General features: G+C 38.8%; 1 protein-coding gene across 2 annotated transcripts in view; it reads left to right on the top strand.

Annotated features, from left to right (window-relative positions):
- LOC111874645 (ralBP1-associated Eps domain-containing protein 1) overlaps window positions 1–20,385 on the top strand; it is a 57,781-nt gene that overhangs the window by 12,549 nt on the left and 24,847 nt on the right. For both annotated transcript variants that reach the window (XM_023870308.2, XM_023870309.2), the window contains exons 4-11: window positions 827–1,040; window positions 2,088–2,325; window positions 8,984–9,224; window positions 11,875–11,967; window positions 12,063–12,303; window positions 14,119–14,221; window positions 16,262–16,401; window positions 19,325–19,386. In XM_023870308.2, the coding sequence (XP_023726076.1) occupies window positions 827–1,040; window positions 2,088–2,325; window positions 8,984–9,224; window positions 11,875–11,967; window positions 12,063–12,303; window positions 14,119–14,221; window positions 16,262–16,401; window positions 19,325–19,386 (1,332 nt within the window). The remainder of the gene's footprint in view (window positions 1–826; window positions 1,041–2,087; window positions 2,326–8,983; window positions 9,225–11,874; window positions 11,968–12,062; window positions 12,304–14,118; window positions 14,222–16,261; window positions 16,402–19,324; window positions 19,387–20,385) is intronic.

Here is a 20,385-nt window from a genome sequence, read left to right as displayed (position 1 = left end):
CATTCCTCCTGGGACACCCTGTATATATATATATATATAAGCTAAGCCAAAACTAAAAATATGAGCATATTATTATGAACAAAAATCTGCAACAAAGTCATAATGTAACAGCAAGTGAGAGATCATATGAGAACTTTTAAGATGAACAGTGTCTGGATCAGCAGTGGCAAATAGAAATTACTTAATGTTGCATTCAATAGAAGAATTGATTCAGGAAATGTTTGTTTTTATTCACTTCAGAAACAGTTGTCCAATCTATTTTCCAGAATGCCATAGGTCCCTCTGATTCACTCACTCACCCGCTCTCAGGCACATACATACTTACACGCATGGATGCACATGAACCACACACATTTTGCTAGTTTTGTGTGGTTGATAAATGGTACCATTTACTTTCAACGAAGAACATAAGTTACAAGAGTGTGAAAATAGAATGCTGAGGAAATGTATGGACATAGGAAAGAAGTACATTGGTGGTTAAATTATACAGTATGAAACCTTATGTGTAAGGAGTTCTCAGTATTGTAGGGCGATGAAATCAGTGGTCCAGACATGTGGCTTGGATGAGGCACAAGAAATGCATAGAAAATTTTGATGGGGAACCATCTTGGGAACAGCCATGTGGAAGGCAAAGACAAAAACCAGAGGAGAATATTAAATTGGATCTTAGGGAAGGGTTGTGAGATGGCTGGAATAGGCTCAAGATCGTGTCCAGTAATAGGCTTTTTCATTAGCGGTACTGAATATTTAAGTTCTACTATCATAGAATAATAATAATAATAATAATAATAAAGTTTTGCAAAAGCATATTATGACATGCATACAGCATGAACCAGTTGGGAGTGTTCCAAATAGTGAAGGAGGGGTGGAAGCCTATGCAGAGTCTCCGCATCCCAATGGACGATCCTTGTCACCAACTTGTGAACCTGAGCCAAAGGGGATATCACCTGAAGCTTCTAGCACAGCCAGTGACTCACCTACGCCAACCAACAGTGTCCAGGAAAGGAATTGGGCTGCTACCACGCACTGGCATGGTTTGGGTGAGTTATTTATAATCCAGTTCAACAAAGAAAAAACAAAAAACAAACTCCGTGGTTTTAGTCCACAAATGAACTATACCAACCAAGCGACCACCATTTATCGGTGAAGTTAGTGCCAGCTCTAGTGGATAGAGAGTGTTGCGTGGTCAGCACAACGAATCTCCCACGACCATTAATTTCAGTTTTCTAGACCAGAGCCACTATTTCCTTGAAATAGCTCCTCAATTATCATCGTGAGGCTGAGTGGACCCCGTTCCAGACCCACTACTTCTCAGAAAGAATCTGGTAACGCTGGGAATCGAACCCGGACCTCTGGATGTGTAGCCAGGAACTCTGACCACTAGACCACAGAATCCAGTTCAATGAGAGATTTAATCATTTATTCTGTTGTTAATATAAACAATTGTGAATTCAAGCATCATGTTTTTATATATTTGTGTGATAAAGATAAAATGTTAATGTTTTATATATGTTGACATGATGCTTGGAAGGTAGAATAGTGGAACTAAAATAGACATCCATTGCTAGGCAGTGGCTTGGTAAACATGCCTCTGCAGCAGCAGGTGTACCTGCAACCATAGAAGATCCATGGGAAGTGGGGTTCTTTGTACAGTGTGTGCTGAGGCTACGCCATGAGGACCAGCAGGACGAGTTAGTTGCAAGAAGTCAGTTGTGAGATAGCACTCATGGTTAATGGTTGGCCAAGAGCACAGAAGCAACAGAAGAAGAATTTTCAGTGATAAAAGTGCTATCAAGCAATGACTAGTGAAGACAGAACGAACTGAGAAGACTTGGTGTGTACCATAGTTATTTAAAGATTGAGTAGATCAATAAGACTATTACAGTTATCTGTAGTTAAGAGTTGCCAATCCAATACTTGCATTTAGTCATGTCCTTTTGTGCATGCATGCACAGAAAGAGAGAGATATGCACTCCCCTCATTGGTAGAATTGCCATATCATTTTTAAATAGGCCAAGAGACTGAGATCCCATTTCACTTTTTAGACATTTTTTGAGATTATCTTTTCCTTGACTATTCTTTTGTAGTATGTGAAGAACAGCGACAGTTGTTGGGTACTGAGGAGGAATCTTCGGATCGTCACAGCAGTGAGGAGGATGTTGATGGGGATGGGGAAGTGTGGACCATTACTGAAGAGCAGAGAGATTACTACACAGCCCAGTTTCGATCTCTTCAACCAGACCCAGCGGGACTTATTGCTGGACCTGCAGCTCGACTGTTCTTTGAGAAATCACGTTTGCCAGTACAGGAACTTCGAAAAATATGGTAATATTTTGCAATTTAATAACTTCTTTACTGCAGCATTGTACGTGATACATAACTACCTGACTTCAGGGAGCCTGGCCCTTCTTGAGAAGCCACCAATTGTACAGCTACTTAAGAACTTCCCAGCATTTTATAGAATCCAAAGGTTCATCACCATGTTCGCAAGAGCCCTCCACTGGTCCCTATCCTGAGCCAGATCAATGCAATCCATACCATCCCATCCTATCTCTCTAAGATCCATTTTAATATTATCCACCCACCTACATCTTGGTCTTCCTAGTGGTCTCTTGCCTTCTGGCTTTCTCACCGGTATCCTGCATGTATTCATATTATCCCCATTCATCCTACATGCCCTGTCATCTCATGCTCCTTGACTATATCATTCTAATTATACTTGGGAAATAGTACAAGTTATGAAGTTCCTCACTATGCAGTTTTTTCCAACCTTCTATCTGTTTTTCCCTCTTTGGTCCGAATATTCTCCTCAGCACCTTTTCCCAAACACCCTAAATCTGAGTCCCTCCCTTAATGGTAAGAGACCAAGTTTCTCACACGTGCAAAACCACAAGCAAAATTATAGTTCTGTATAGTCCAGTTTTTATGTTTTTAAAGATAGACAAGAAGGCAAAAGGTTCAGGACTGAATGGTAGCAAGCCTAACCCAAAATGAATCTTCATTCCCTCATGAATCAGGTTTTGATTTATTACTATTGTTCCTAGATATCTGAACTGTGCCACATTTTCAAAACATCTCTTAGCTATCTTTATTTTCTGATTTTGCCCTGCATTCTTGTGACAAGACAGCAGAATATACTTAAGTTTTCTATGTGTTTGCATCTCAACCAACCTCCTTACTAGCATCAGTTAAAGTTTCTTGTTTTTCTTGATGATATGTAATCACCCAGTAGATTCACATCATCAGCCTAGACCAGCAGCTAATGTGTCCCATTTAATTTCAGTCCCACCTGGTTTTCCTGGACCTTCCTAATGTCATTATAAAGCAAAGTTGGAAAGTATTGGCAACAAAGCATCTCCTTGTTTTATACCATTGTGGATGGGAAGATTATTAGGCAAAATCTATACAGGCTTTCCTGTACATTTCCTTTAAACACATTTTAATCAGCCTAACTAGTTTCATGGGTATCCCAGACTCTATGAGAATACTGTACAATATTTCCCTTCTAACTGAATCATAGGCCTTCTTGAAGTCTATGAATAGCTGATGTACTGTCTCATTGTACTCCCATTTTCTTTCCAGTATCTTTTGAATGCAAAAGATCTGATCAGTAGTTGATCTGCTTTATACATGCATACACTATATGCATTGTAATTTTGATAATTATGTGTATATAAAGGTAAAGTATGTGTTGTGATAAGTAAGATATGAAATGAAGCATTAACAGATTTTAGGCATAAGTATAGGAGCATAAATCCAGCAATATTATGCAATTTATGTAACATTTTCCAGTTTTGTGTTATTTTGAGATTTTAATTTGAAGTGCTGTTTTTGCACATATATAGGTCACACTTTTTATTCCAAAGTTTCAGTCCAAACATAAAGATGTGGTTATATTCAGATCAGTCTGTTGTCATTTGTGAAATGTTGAGAGTACATGAAATTGACTATTTCTCAGCATACAATACTTGGTGTACAAGTATTATCCACTCATTTGTGTGACTATGCTGTGTCCAGAAACACTGTTGCGGGAAGTGAAGAGGCTGGTGAATTGTGGAGTGCTGTGGTAAAAAAAGGTAAAGCTGTCCCTATAACAGGCCGTGAAGGCCTGTAGGGTTGTGAGATGTTGAGGCTCCCACATTTTCTCTAGACATTCAGCTCACAGATGGCAGTGAGGTTGTCAGCCTTGCGCACCAGCTGCCCTTTACACCCCAGAAAGATTCCTGGTACTCATCTCTGTTAGAGGCTGAGTCACCTCCAGGGCCATAGTGTGGCTGGAAGGATTAGGTAAAGTGGAAAAAAAAAATCCACCTCCTCAGGACTCGAACCCATGACCTTCTGGCCTGTAGCATAGTACGTCAACCAACTACACTACTGCGTGCCTTGCTGTATGATTGTGAAATTAGTACCTCACAAAATATGCAAGCTAATTTCGAAATGTGGAATGTCAGACAAAAGTAGCATACAGATTAGAGTATTCTGGAATGTGATGCCATGTGCTTTAGAAGATAGATATCAGTGTACCAGAGGATACTGCTGCCCCTATCTTCAGGGTAGTAGACTCCTCCATTCTTCTGTAATGAATATGGTGGCAGCAGGTTCATTTGAAATATTGGGATCTACCTATCAGACTATGTGGCATCAAATCCCAGTCGACAGCAATCTTAATGTCACCATGAGCAACTCATATCTTACAAAAATAGAATATATTTACAAAATGCATTAGAAGTATACAGCCCAAAGAACTTGTACAAGAAATATTAGATGTACACAACCTTTAAACTAATGCTGCTCGTGCAGAAGTTTCGTTTGTTGGTTTGTACTTAATGTATAAAAAGACTGAGCTTTTTTGCCCTCCAGAAATCTTCCATTTTCAGGCCTAATATGATCATGCAAACTGTTATTTTTCGTGAGAAAGGTTCTGGTGTCTCCAGCCTCTTATAAATACTTGACTGATAACAAAATTTTTTCCTGTTGCTAAGGCATGATTTTGTTTTACACATTCATTTGCCTTTTATATAAAGATAGCCTGAAAACACTTCATACTGACTGCATGCATTTTACTTCCATTATTGCTGACAAATATGTTGTTGCAACTGGGGTAAATTTGAAAAGTGAAGGGGAAGATTTCTGAAAATAAAGGGTGCCATAAGAACATGAATCGTAAACAGTTTGAAACTATACTGAATGAAAAACAAGAGTAATTCATAAGGTGGAAGGAAGTGGACTGAAAATTTAAAGTACTAATTTTTTAAAATACTGGGATATAATTTGTGTGTGATAATGACCTGTATGCAGATAAATATGGTATATAATATATTTTGTGTGTGTGTGTGTGTTTTTGAGATTTCAAATTTTTTTGTAAAGCAAGTGTACAAGTTTCAAAATTCAATTTTCTCTGTTGTCTCATATTAGCCAATATATTCACAATGCTCCTAATCAATGATATTTACTATACTTGGGATAGTTCTGAAGTTGGGGGTCACATGGATTTGTGTGAGGTACAAAGATACAAATCTTAGTGTAGCAGGAACATTTTCATAAGCTTGATCCAACTCATTCTTCAGTCATAATTTGATACAAGGTAGGGAATCCAGTGCCTGAGGATGTATATAAACTAGTAGAGAGCATAAGTTTGTATTTTTTTTTAACAGAATAGGTTGTTACACCTTATCAAAGGATCTCTCATATTAGTCCCTTAAAGAATGATGTCAAAATATGCATTTTGGTTTGAGGAAGCTATTGCTGTTAAAATCTCTGAGTTCTGTATCTTTATGGCATGAATTGCTCATATGTTTGTTGGCTCATGAGAAGCACCTCATCTAGCGTTTCAGATTGCAGTAATAAATGGGAGTATATTGACAAATTGTAACCAAAATCAGTAAAAAAACAAATTTGATGTATCATATTATAACTGTTTTACTTCTTTATGATCTCATTCCAAATGAAACTGCCAGGTTTATATTTCTATTGTGAGAAGGTTTTATATATATATATATATATATATACACTTCAAACCAAATCAGAACAAAGTTTTACGAGGTTTCGAATTTGGCACTGAAAATGGGTGTTTGTGGTTTCCGCGATTCTGTGGTAAATGAGAATTGAGAAAATCACAAACCCGAAGGTTCATTATCGTGTTGACAAGAGCCCTCCACTGGTCCCTCTCCTGAGCCAGATCAATCTGATCAGTACCATCCCAACCTATCTCTCTAAGATCCATTTCAACATTGTCCAACCACCTATGCCTTGGTCTTCCCAGTGGTTTCTTTCCTTCTGGCTTTCCCACCAATTTCCTATACGCANGGCCATTATCTCCGTAACCGTTCAACTTTGGACATAGGTGTTTTGGGTTATATCGGCATACTTTAACATAAGGAACACCCTCCCGAAGTTTGGCACATTCCTCCTGGGACACCCTGTATATATGAGCTAATATGTGTTGTATCTTAGAGGAGTCTTATGCTTGAATATGTTTTGCTGGACTGGAATGTCCGTTATGCTTAAACTTGTGGTGTTGTCTATTTCATCTTGTGGAAATGTCCTGTTCACATGAATCTGTAATGAACCTTCAGATTCCATAAAAGGCAGTAATTTCTTGACTAGCTGAATGACTCTCAGCTTCTCACAAAGGACTCTGCCCTTTAGAGTTCATTTAGGTAGGAAGTATTCTGGTGCTATCCAAAAGTACCCGAAATATATTAATAAAAACTATTACGTCTTACCTGGATATTCTGCACCATCACCTTCACAGTAGTCCCCTTGGGAGCGCATACACCGATCCCAGTGTTTCTGCCACTTTTCAAATGCATCCCAGAAGTCTTTCTTTGTTAGGGTGTTTAGTACTGTCTGCGTTTCTGCTTGAATTTCCTCAACTGTATCAAATCTTTGCCCCTTCAACTTGATTTTCATCTTGGGGAAGAGAAAGAAGTCGCATGGAGCTAAGTCTGGCGAGTACAGTGGGTGGGGAGCAACTGCCATCCTGTTTTTAGCTAAAAATTCCTGTGCAATGTAAGCCGTATGCAGTCGTGTGTTGTCATGGTGGAGTACCCAGTCGTTCGTGTGCCACTTCTCTGGACGTTTTCTCCTCATGTTCTCCTTCAAGTGCTTTAGAACATTGCGATAGAACTCTTTATTGACTGTCTGACCAGGAGGGACGAACTCCTTATGAACAATCCCGTCAATATCAAAGAAACAGATCAACGTGGACTTAATGTTGCTCTTGACTTGTTGAGCTTTTTTTGGCCAAGGTGAAGAAGGGCTCTTTCATTGCGACAATTGTTGCTTACCTTCAGGGTCGTAGCCAGAAACACAACTTTTGTCACCAGTGACAACCTTCAAAAAAAAAGTTTGGATCCTCTTGAAGCCCTTGTTGAAGTTCCCTGCAGACTTCCAAGTGATGCTGCTTCTGTTCATTTTACAGCAGTCGTGGCTAAAAATTCGTTGACATGTACCATAACTTAGTCCCAAGGTGTTACAGAGGTCTTGGATGGTCAGTCTATGATCTTGCAGAATCAGATCCCTAACTTTTGCAACATTTTCTTGTGTGATGCCAGATGACGACTGTCCCGAACAATCGTCATCATCAGTCGATGTTCGGCCATTTTTGAAACACTTATACCAGTCGTAAGTTCGCATCTGGCCTAAACTGTCACCAAAAGCTTGCTTCAACATTTGGTGCGTTTCTGCAGTAGTTTTCCCAAGTTTAAAACAAAACTTCATATAGACACGCTACTCTGAGGTCAGCTATCGCAAAACCGCAAACTCACGGAAACACAACAATGGAAATACGTTCACCAACAATAGACCCAACCACTCAACTCGACGCCACTTTCCACACAGATTCAAGAAGGGTGTGTGAGGAGACACCTAGCGGTATTTCGATGTACTCATAATCATTCGTGTGCAAAAGTCAAATTTTGGGAACTTTTTGATGGCACCACATATATGAAATGAAAATCCACACCAAGAAAAAATGGAATTGAAAATTTCATACATCATTTACAAATTATTTACTTTTCCCCCCCATGGAAGTTGTTAGACTTTTCTAAAAGCAGAAATAAAAGAAAACATAGGAAAAGAACATTTTCTTTGGAGGGTGTGTCTGTTCATGAACTAGTATCTTTGTCTAAACTAGCAGATTTTTTCAAAATTGGCATTGGAGGGCTTTCACTAGAGGTTGCTGAGCAGTTCCAATTTTCAGCCACAATGATCTATAACAAAGCCCACTCTTCATGTATGTTATAAACCATTTATTAAAGTATGGTAAAATTTAATAATGAGATCTGTGTATAATTCTTGTCAGTCATGTTGATTTTTGGCCATATGATCAGTCAAAAGCCCACTGTACAGAAGGCTATAAATACATTTTTCCATGTATTCAATAAACTATTTCCCAGATTTTGCTGTAATTTTATAATATATTTTGTGTTTTTATCCTGTTCAAGTATGAATTTTGCCCGTTTTATCTAACACTCTTTGTGTTGTGCTGCAAGCCTTTTATAAAGTGGTCACAAGCAAACTTAATAAAATGAACTACACATAATGCTGTTGAGAATATCTTGAATACTGCATCAAGGAGTACACTTTCCAGTCTTAAATTGAGGCTATTGAAAAGTTTCTGCAGTCACAAGATCCTAGAGGGTATAATGTGTAAGAAACTGCATATAAACAAGTATAAATAGAAAAGTTAATCACTATTCAAAATATGTTCTGTACCATCTCATATTGTGGGGTGATACCCCTGATTCATTGATAGTCATAAACATAAATAAATAAGAAAACACATTGCTATGGTTTTCAAATTACTTTCGTGAAAATTCCCACCTTCAGGTATTATGTACCTAAGTTTGATTAGCACAACAATAGAATGGTGCCATTCAGGCCTGTCTTATGTTATTTGAGTGGAATCCATATCTACAGTATAATGAACCTAACAATAATTGTGTACAGATTTAGGTAATAAATAAATGTTTCTCTGCAGGCAACTTGCAGATGTCACCAAAGATGGAGCTCTGTCTCTTGATGAATTTAATACAGCAATGCATTTGGTAGTGTTAAGAAGAAACAACATTGATCTACCAGACACTCTGCCTCCTTCCCTGGTTCCACTCCGTCAAAGTCAGGTAACTGTTGCACCAGCAGAGCCACCCAGTAGAGAGGAAAGCCCTCCAAGTCTGTCTCCTCCAGGTGGAGAGCCGGCATCTCCACCCAGAAGCAAGGAGGTAAGGATGGTTAAGAATCCACAGTATTGAACTTGCATACATAATTTTTTGGTAATGGAACCTGAAGCTTCAGAATTTGTGGCACAAAATCACAACATTAGATCTAATGCTGAGCCACTTTAGTCCAGTTCACATCCTCATAGTATGTTTTTCTCTGATGCATTGCAATGTGTTTTCACAACTGTCATGTTTAAATCACATGCTTTTTACTTACTCATATACAAGAAAGTATTGATTATATACATTCTTGATACTGGCAGTGTTATTAAATAACCAACTTTAAAAGAAAATGAAGTATTGTGATGGTGAAAAATTTACCTCAAGATTTTGATCTGCATGTTCCAAGTCTACCTACATATGAAGACATGACTGTTGGTTGTGTGCGCATGCATGTTTGGGCAAGGGGAGGGGGCACATCTCACTAGTGCCTGAACAGTATGACAAATTTTATTCATGTTCAGTATTTCACAGTTTATCTATCATGGATCAATGCATGGTGGGTATGAACCTTCCAGCTCAAAAAACGGTGCCCTTCAGTTGGATCACAAAACATGTAATGGTGATTTTCTGAAATATGGCTAATAATTTTGATTAAATTTAAGTAATTTATGGAGACCATGTTCCTAAATAAAGGTGGCAATGTTTGGTGGTTATAATCTTATCACGCGTTGCATCGTATTCACGTTCATCTGTGTGAGAGGAAGAAAATAGAATACCATGGTATATATTATGACAGTTATTACAGAAACTTCAAATTATTGGTGGAGAACCAGATGGAAGAAAGCCACAGTTGCACTACTAGACAACAGTTCAGCATTACTGAACTAAATGTTCAATAGTGAATACAAATCAAAACAATTATGCTGTACATAGACTCAGACGTGTCTGTTAATATTTTAAAACATAATTTTTAATTAAACTTGATATAAGAATTGTATCATTAGAGGCTGTCATACCTTTGTACATATTTATTCCCTACGATCAAAAGTAGCCACAAAGCACTTCTATGTTCTGAAGGGAAATTATCACTGGTACTGTTATACGTGTGATCCTGATCTGTTCTTTATGATGAAAAATGTTTGACTTTGGTTAAGGTCATTTTGTTAGATGTTGATAAATTATCCATAGGATCATAGCAGAAAATAAAGATTTACTTTTGGTTTGATAACAGTACTTGGAAAAGTGAAAATTGAAGTGGTGACAGATATAAACTGGGAAAGGTATGATAATGATGTCTAACCGTTTTGCCTACACGTTTGGCACCACCTCTTCTCTAACCGTCCTTTGGCCCCTGCATTGTGGGTTGCATCTTCTCTTCTAGCCATTCCCTCTCACCTGTTGGTACTCCGAATGTGCAGGTTGCTGCTGTGTCCTTCTTTTCCTGTTCTTCCCCTTTTTGTTGTTGTGGATATTGGTTGTATGTGGGATATGGGTTACATGAACGCTGGGTGCCAGTAAGCTTATTATAAAGGCTTACTTTTCAGGGAAAAGGGGGGCTGAACCGGAAACTACAGGTGATAGGTACTGCATCGCACTAGAGCGAAGAAATTCTGTCTCAGGGTGCATACAGGCCTCGCATTAGTGGGAAAGATAAGAGTGTGTATAGCTATGCACTACACTACACAGTTTAATGAGCACTTTTTAATATTCAGTTAATAACCTTTGTCCTTACTTAATCAAACTTGAAATCACTCAAATTTTTGTGACCGGATCTCCGGCTAGTTATTTAGCGACTGATTTTTAGCACAACACTTAGAAGTGATTACACTTTCGCTTAAACTTTTAAGCCAAATTAAGATTCACACTAATTTTTGTTTCTAATTAATTTTGCTGAGTTATTCAGAGATTGTTCCAGTCACACACTTAAACATAATTTTGTTTTTAACTTTGACTTTTGAACCAAGCTGCCAGTGATGCCAATTTTTTGGCTGTACACTTGGAGAGTTCTTCAGAGACTCCTTTTAGCAGACTCACTCTGCTTTGAAGCAAGAAATCTTCACAGCTTCAGCTCCGTCTCCAAGTTACTACCCTAATTTCAGCTGATTGGAACAATTCGAATTTAGCGAGTTAACCGCAATTCTCACTGCTCTAATCACCTAGCTGTAATTTGGGACTTCGGACCTTAAAGTCCTAACGTAGTTTTTGACAGCTGCTTGAAAAATTATACCAGTAGCATGGGTTGCGGGCCTTCCAACTTTTGACTTACAGCATTCAAAACCTCTCAAGTGTAACTTTACCAAAGGATCCCGCCGGTCAACTTTCAAACTGAATTTCCAGGAAAACTCTGCGGGGTGCTTCCTGCCTTGTCTTTGTAGGAGTGAAGCAGACCCTATTCTTGAAACCAAAAATTGGGCTAAGTCACCCTTGAATGTTCCTTATTGCATCCTATGCGTAATTGCTATAAAAAGAAATCTTGATTACAAATAAAGCTGGTGGTGTCGGTGGTACGGCTACAGATGAAAGTTAAAATTCCTTTGACATAAAGCTATAAATAAGGGAATGCACCATTCTAAAATATGTTGCCATAATATTGTAGATTAACTTTGTCCATCATGTTCCCGGAAGTTTGAATCTGAGTTGTATTCACAGTTTATTTGTATCAGAGTTTTTGTAATAATTGGCACTTATTTGTGTAATACATTTGTTTCAGTGGACAAAATTTGTAGACTCCCCAACTAGTTCAATGTCTTCACCAGGCCCTAAGCCAGTTAACTTTGATTTCCATAAATCAGCAGTAGAACAGGTAAGTGGATAGTTTCGTTAATTTTTGACACTTCTGAAAACTTAAAAGCACTTGGGATCCTAGGTATCATTAAGAGGTATTGTGTTTTTAATTAGGATCCAAAGATTTTGCATCCTGTGCCATTGCGCCTGACTCCAGAATCCCAAGGGCTACTTCCTGGAGAGGATGAACCCTGTCGTTCACCACGCAAAGTTACGGAACCTCAGCAGATACCATATGAGCAACTAAGTGGAGAAGGTGGAAGCCCCAAGAAGGCCACAGTGACACTGGACAATAGTGTAACCCCAGCATCAGATATTAGACCAATTCAGCGACCACAACCAAAGAAACCAGCAGGTGTGCAAATGAATGGGTTCTCTTATTTGCTTAAAACAATTTTCTGTAAAGATGACATTCTTGTGCAGTGCATCAGTGTTATTCACTGGTGTCATTAACATCATTTAATAAAATAAGATCACACTGTTCACTCACTATTGATCATTGTTTTTGGTGAAGTTCTTGAACATTCTTTCCATATCATCTTTATGTATGTGGAGTTGCAGACCCCTGTTTGCAGTTCATTGCATGATGGACCTAGAAAGTACAGTGAAACCTCACAAATTCAGAATTTGTAATAATTTCGACAATTTTTTTTTTTTTTTCACATTATGACATTTCTGATCACATTGCTGTAGTTAGCAAGTTGTAGTAAAAAGAAAAAAACAGTACAAAAGAGGGACACAAGCCAAAGTAAGTTCATTTTTTAAACACAGTTAACAATACTAAGTGTGTGTAGACTACCACACATGTTTTTAAGGCTAATGTCAAAACATACATTCGTACCTTTAATGGCAATAAATTTATTTCATGATATGCAATCCAAGTTTCAGAATAAAGTTGTATTGCCTAAAAAGACACCTGAAGTCCATATTATAACTTCCCTGAATATATTTTCAGTAGGATTTCCATAATTCAGACTTTCACTAGTTAGGACAAGCGTTCGCTCCCAATTAGTCCAAATCAGTGAGGTCTTACTGTATGTACATTTACTGCATTTATCATCGCAACCATCACTTGGATGCTTGAAGAATTTGCGGGGAAAAATGTGTAATTTTAATACTGCTATGGGCATATTAGGTATGTAATAAGGAGTTATATGATGATGGTGTTAACTGTTCTGAGCTTGTGGGACTAGCCTGGAGCATGACCCTGTCCTAATATTACAAACTCATTGTACGTAGATAGCTACAACCCATAATTTTATTAAAAGAATAATATAATGTTGTGCATTGAGATTATGATCTTCAGGGATGTGTGTTTATAATGGTATGGTATCACATTCCACAAAATTGTAGTCAAGATAATCATAGTCTTGAAAGCTCAGATCTTATATAATGTTATGCCAGTGGAGGAATCTTGTTTGGCAACACTGTGAACTATGTTTCACCCCCACCAGTGTCCATCATGCATCATAGAGCCAGTTTAGTTTAAACATTATTGGAGTGAATTTGGTTTGCATTTCACAATAATCACTCTGTATGTTCTCTGTGTATCATTGGGTGTTAAAGGCTTGTGTAAAGGTATAGGAAGTTGTTTGGGTAAACATTGTGATGTGGATGGCGCAACAGGAAGTAGGGGTCACGTGAACTCTGCGTTTCCACGAGAGACGTCACGTACCCCCACTCCTGTCATTATGCAACGCTGGGTAAACACCCTTCCCCGCCAGGCTATGACATCACGCAACAGGCGAGCCCGTGCAACGACTGTTGCTAGGCAATCGGTAAACATGACGTCAAGCAACAGTGAAGCCATGTGGGTTTTCTGCTGTCCGACTGAGGGTTTATAAGAGTTACTGGAGAGAGAGTAATGAGTCAGTTAAAATGTAGCAGCCGCCAAAGACAGTTGAATTGTAGTAGTCACCGAGTTCAGTTGTAATGAGTGAATCATGATAGTACGAAGAGATTTGTGAGTAGGGTTTGTAAAGTGTGTAAACCCGCAACATTGTCATAATTAATTGTAGTTACAATTTGTAGGCTGTTAAATAAACCAATTAACAATCTGAATGGCGTCTTCAGTGGCAAAACACATTACAATATATATAAAGTTATATCCCAGTCATACATAGGATTCCCATGATAATCTGTATGTGACTTTGAAGTGGTTTTCTTGTAGCACCAGGTCCTGGAGCCATTCCACCTCCACCCCAGCCCACAACTTTGTCCACACCTGATGAGTTGTCAGGAGCAGCCATCATAGCAACTGCAGTCACAACAGGGTGAGTGAAGAATCATATTGCATTGTCTTATGTTAAAATGCTTGATGTGTGAGACTTGTGCATTCATTGTTTAAGTAATGACACTTTGTCATGGCAGGCTGGATTGCCCTGTGTTTTGGAGACTTCACTTTTCTGGCAGCAGACTTATTCCTCATACATATAGTACAGAATCATGACTCTTGGAATTCGGTTTCTTGCGTGGAGTGTGTGGGGTACTTGTTTCTTAGTGGAAGCCAACGTGAAGTAAAATACACCTGATGATGGCCGGTTGCCGCTGAAACATGTAGTGTGAAAGGAAGGGGACAAAAACTACGATAAAGTGTTGCATTTATGACGGAGTTTGTATTATACATATGGAAGCCAACAGTTTATTTATTTCTCCAAGATGTATAGAATTGCTTTTTGCTAATTTGGTCACTTTAGTCCATGTAGGCTGTGAGGCTGTCAGTCATTTAGACCATTGCAGTTTGTGTATGTGTGTGTATATCTATATATGCAAAGACATTTCTAGGCTCAGTAGTTTTTCCACTGTACAGATGTTAAGAAGGTTAGGAAGGTCCAGGGAAGCCAGGTGGGGCTGAAACTAAATGGGACACATCAGCTGTTGGTCTACGCCAATGATGTGAATCTACTGGGTGATAATGTAGATACCATAAAGAAAAACACTCAAACCTTAATTGATGCAAGTAAAGAGGTTGGTCTAGAAGTAAACACAGAGAAAACTAAGTATATGTTGTAAGATTTGAGGCTTTGTTACTGTCTCATCACCAAAATGCAGGGCAAAATCATGACATAAAGATAGGAAACAGATGTTTTGAAAATGTGGCACAGTTCAGATATTTGGGAACAACGATAACAGATCGAAACCTGATTCAGGAGGAAATTAAGAGGCGATTGAACTCGGGTAATGCTTGCTACCATTCAGTCCAGAACCTTTTGTCTTCTCCTCTGTTGTCCAAAAACTAAAAAATTAGAATATACAAAACCATAATTTTGCCTGTGGTTCTGTATGGGTGTGAAACTTGGTGTCTGACATTAAGGGAGGAAGATAGACTGAGGGTGTTTGAGAACAGGGTGTTGAGGAGAATATTTGGACCAAAGAGAGATGAAGTGACAGGAGGTTGGAGAAAACTGCATAATGAAGAGCTTCATAACTTGTACTCTTCTCCAAGTATAATTAGAATGATCAAGTCAAGGAGGATGAGGTGGGCAGGTCANGGGATGGTATGGCTTGGATAGATCTGGCTCAGGATAGGGACCAGTGGAGGGCTCTTGTGAACACGGTGATGAACCTTCGGGTTCCATAAAATGGTGGGAAATTCTTGAGTAGCTGCAGAATTGGTGGCTCATCAAGAAGGGCTCAGCTCCATGAGTAAGTAAGATGTTAAGATGGACTACAAAATTTGGCAAATGCTTTGTTGTGCTTATGACAGAAAGCTGTGATTTGTGGTCTGTCATGAGTTTTACCATTCTCAGGTTGCTGTATATTAGAGTGTAGAAATCCTGATATATGAATGTCTGCCACTGCTTGCTGAAGTGAAAATACAAACTGTTCTTGATTGAAATGGTCAGAGGATGGCTTGTAGTAGGTAAAACCTCTCATCAGGTTGCTTGTACATTGTCCTGATGAAAATTTGAGTGTAACAGAAGCTGCAGTTTGTGTGGAAATAACTGAACTTTTCAGTGTCACCAGTTGATACGAAAGGAGATGTGCTATCACTATATGGATGGATAATAAGGGGTTGAATGCTTAAGTCATGTTAATTTTTAATCAAAGTAAAATAAAGGTAGCAGAGATAAATATAAGCATCAGATAGTCTGTCAGTAATGTACTGTAGCATTGTTCAAGAACTGTGCATGAGGCAGAAACTATTAATTGGCCTACACATACTAACCATAGAACTTTTACCGTTACTCTTTATAGTCCATAATATGAAGTGCGTAGGAATAGGATATAAAATATGTATATGCTGGAAGCATGAAATATGTGACACCTTTTGCACAACACAGTATAATAATTAATTCATTTTCTTTCCCCAGAGGTCAGTCTGGTCCAACAAGTCTCCCTGTGACTGTTGTAGCAGCACAAATGGGACCCAAGAAGGAACCCCCACCACCCCCCCCACCTCGACCATACCGAACACATGCAAGAAGTTCATCTTTGGATCTCAATCGATTGGGTAATATCACTGCATTTTAAGTTAAAAGAGTAATTTTCATAGATTTTACATACAGGATAATCATTGTTTTTATAACATATTGTTCTAATGAAATATTTCATAAAGCATACATTGTTTCAGGAAAATTATATACATATTTAATGTCTTCTACATGTTCATTATATAAGATTTGCTATTTTTTAAATGTTAGATGTGAAGAAGCCACTGCATTCGTTTACTCTTGAATGGCAGTGAGTATCATAAGACTGCAGTGGGCACTTCGATGATTTTGTATGTTTTAATTCTGTATACAATGTTACTGAACCAACAGGTCATTCCTGTCTCCAGCAGTTTACAGTGTTAAGTAGGCTTGGGGCACCTATCAATAAAAGATTATGTATTTGTGTAACCAGGGTCAGATTTAAAGGGGAGTGACCGGGGCAGTTGCCCTGGGGCCTCCACATTTTATTGAGACATTACATCTCAGAAATCACAAACAGTTTGTATTTTTAGTTTTTTTCTGGGGGGGGGGGCGAATTTGTTGTTACAAATAGGAGCCTCCATATTTTCAATGGCCCAGAGCCCTTAAAACTGCAAATCCTGTCCCATGTTTAATAAAAGATGGTAGTAAGGCTATGTTCAACAGAGACTGAATGTATTCTGAGGCACAAATGGACTCTCCCTTCCTACATCACCCGCATGCACAGTGACGAGAAGAACAGAGCCTCGTGTTAGCTGGCAGTCTAATGTAGTGTTGTCACAATGTTTTCGAAACAGGAGCAACGGAGTTGGATAAAGATTGAATGTGCCAGAGGCTGTACAGCACGACAGTTTCATCAAGGTCTTCAGAAGGCTTGCGGGGAATCTGCATTGCCTTATGGAACAGTGGCAAGGTGGGTAAAAGCCTTCAACGAGGGACGCCAGAATGTGGCAGGCATGTGTCGGCCAGGTCGTCCTAGTGTCAGTGAAGAAGAAGTGTATGCTCTTTCCACGTTCCTGGAGAGTGATCGACACCATACAATTCGTGAGCTGGCCCAAGAGACAGGATTAGCGCATACGACTGTGCTTCACATTCTGAAGGAATGCCTGGGCATGAGAAAAATTGCATCACGATGGGTTCCACATGATTTGATGGAAATGCAGAAATGGCAAGCTGTGGCTGATTTGTTCGATCAGTGGAGCTGGGAAGTGCTGTACCATCCACCATACTACCCGGACTTAAGCCCCTGTGACTTTGACTTGATTTCTAAGATGAAGGAACCACTTCATGGCATTTGCTTCAGAACTGTTCCAGAGATTCTTCAGGCAGTAGACCGCTCCATTCAAACTATCAACACAACAGGCGATGCTAAAGGTATCCTACGACTTCCACATCGCTGGCAGCAGATTGTACACAATGCTGGTGACTAAATTGAAGGACAGTAAAACTTCAAAACATGCATCTATTTTCTATCAGTTGTAAAGAAATAGTTGCTACTGTTAAAGTTCCAACCCTCGTATATACATGTTGGGGCAGGTAAAGGAATATTAAGTATGCTCAAATACTGTTGTTTTGCTGCATTTGGGATATACAGTTTGAAAGTTGTTTGGACTGGAACTGGCCACTGTTTTTATTTTAGCATTTTAAGCAGTTAGATGCGTTAATTTTGCCAGCACTGCCTTCTTTAGGCATGGCCATTTCTATGCATGAAAAGAAAAAACTGAAAACTAACAATATACTGATATATTGGGTTTTTGGACTTTATCCATCGTCCTGGTTTTTAAGATAACTAATAAAAACACGACGTTTCGGAAACTGGATCTGTTTCCGTCCTCAGGTGAAGGAAAACACCTGTTCTGTTGGGTCCATTAGAAAGAGCTAGCCTCAATCACTGGACTCAATATATCAGTGTGTTATACACCATTGTCAGAATCCTATAGTAACAATATACATTCAGTCATCAGAACTTGTAACCTTCTTTGAATTCCTCAGTTGTATCAGGTGCCTAAACACCAACTGAAGTTATGGATACTATCAGTTCTGTACGTGTACTGATCCTGATAATCAGTCAAGTTGTGATACATGGTTGTATATGTTGAGATTTACCTCAGGCTGAAGATTCTTGTCTGTTAGTTTCCCACCCTGAACTGCAGATATAATGCAGTACCCATGTTGCTGCAGTGTAAAGTGACATGAGACTATAAAGCAGACCTACAGATGAGATCTGTTTCTGAGACCATTGTTTTGCTAAATGTCTCTATGGCTATAAGGTTTATAAAATGAGTAAAATGACTGTCCTGTCCAAGTAAAAGAACATGGATTCTAAAGAAAGTAACAGTACTGATTTGTGTTATTAACCTGAGCTGCAATTCTTAGTTTTCAGTGATGGTTTATGTGGTGCCAATTTCATTTAAGTAGCCTTTACAATTGCAAGGTTTTACCATTCACAGTTGTTTAAAATGAAAGAAGTAGCTGGATGGTAGTATAACCTATATAAATCCATGCATGTTTGTTAGGCTATCATCATCTTGGGCCACGTGCATATGTGGCAACAGTGTACTTCTTAGCTCAGAACATAAACCAGAACTCTTGATAAAGTGAATTCAATCCATATTACATAGACATCACTGCTAATGGTCACATGGCAACTGAAACATGTTGCATCAGCGTAGTGCCAACAAGTATATAGTAACATTATGAATGACTGCAGAATAACACATTCCTGTAAGCTCAAAAAGGTTAACTATAATGCAGCAGTATGTTTCAGTATAGATACATAAAATTAGTCATGGAACGCGTGTATAATTAATTCTCAATCTTCTCTGCTTCTTCCATCTTCCCCTCTCCCACATTTCGTTTGTCTGTACTGCTGCTGCATCACAGTACATCAGGGGTATGTTACATTGACTGGTTACTTGTTTTACAATATATGCTAATATGTTCCATGCCTTGTTTCTCACCTAGGAAAGTCTGCAAGTCTGCTTGGAGCTCCTCCAGTGGTTCCACCTAGAATCTCTCCCAGCACTGTAAGTTCTGTTTTGTGATATCTTTATCCTGCATGTTGCTGTCATTCTTCATTTTCTTTCGAGCAGAGAATTGACATATGTTTTGACTGTTACAACTTACTAGCCATACCAAGTATTCACATGTTTTGTAATGTTGACGTATTTTGACAGTTTATATTCTATAATTCTGTTCTAGTGATATGTAAATTTAAATGCTGCTGGTAATAGAAAGTATTCTGTAAGAGTTGAATCTCCAGGAAAGTTATTTGAGAGCCTGCTGCATATCTTTCAGCAGGTGTGGCAGGAGGGACACGTGCTATTCATGTCAGCGAATGCTGTGCACAGTCAGACTTATGATGCAGTCCACTGGCCAATGACATATGCACATGACATATTCTCCTCATTATCACTCCAGTAGGTCTGTTGCACTTGATGGAACTTATTCTTTATTCGTATGCCACATGAGAGTTACACACTGTAACTGCATGTTCTTTCTCCCTATGACTTTAAGTTCAGGATAACAGAGTTAACTGAGAGCTCATGGTTGTTTGAAACTGTTAGAACCAAGCCTGTTTGTGCCCATGGGGGATACTGATAGACCCAGATGTAACAGACTGCTGGAAAAAGGAAAATGTGCTTCCAGAGGAGGAGTGAGTCCAGAGAGTGAGGCAGTATCTCTTATGTAGTGAAGTGTAATTCAGTGGTCACGGTTAAAGAATAAGCAGTCCAATACTTTTAATAGTTAAAGCACTCCGATTTGTACTTGAGTTATGCATAGTCTGAACGAGGACACAAAAAAAAAGCAAATAGTTTACCACAGTGGAATTAAACTCTTTATGTGAGAAGCTATATGCAAATATTTGAGGCTTTCACGGCGGTGACTATGAAGAAAGCAGTCTTCTGGGATTTGGCACCGTGTATATGTGGTGTTAACCGACGTTTCGGAGGAACGTATCGCCCCCATCTTCAGGGTAGAAGAAAAAGTATAAGAAATCTGCAAGCGACAACACCGTGAGAAAC

Source organism: Cryptotermes secundus, unplaced genomic scaffold, assembly GCF_002891405.2.
Source record: "Cryptotermes secundus unplaced genomic scaffold, Csec_1.0 scaffold56, whole genome shotgun sequence".
NCBI classification, from domain to species: domain Eukaryota; kingdom Metazoa; phylum Arthropoda; class Insecta; order Blattodea; family Kalotermitidae; genus Cryptotermes; species Cryptotermes secundus.
The sequence above is the reverse complement of the archived record's forward strand: the minus strand, read 5'-3'. Positions and strand labels throughout refer to the sequence as shown.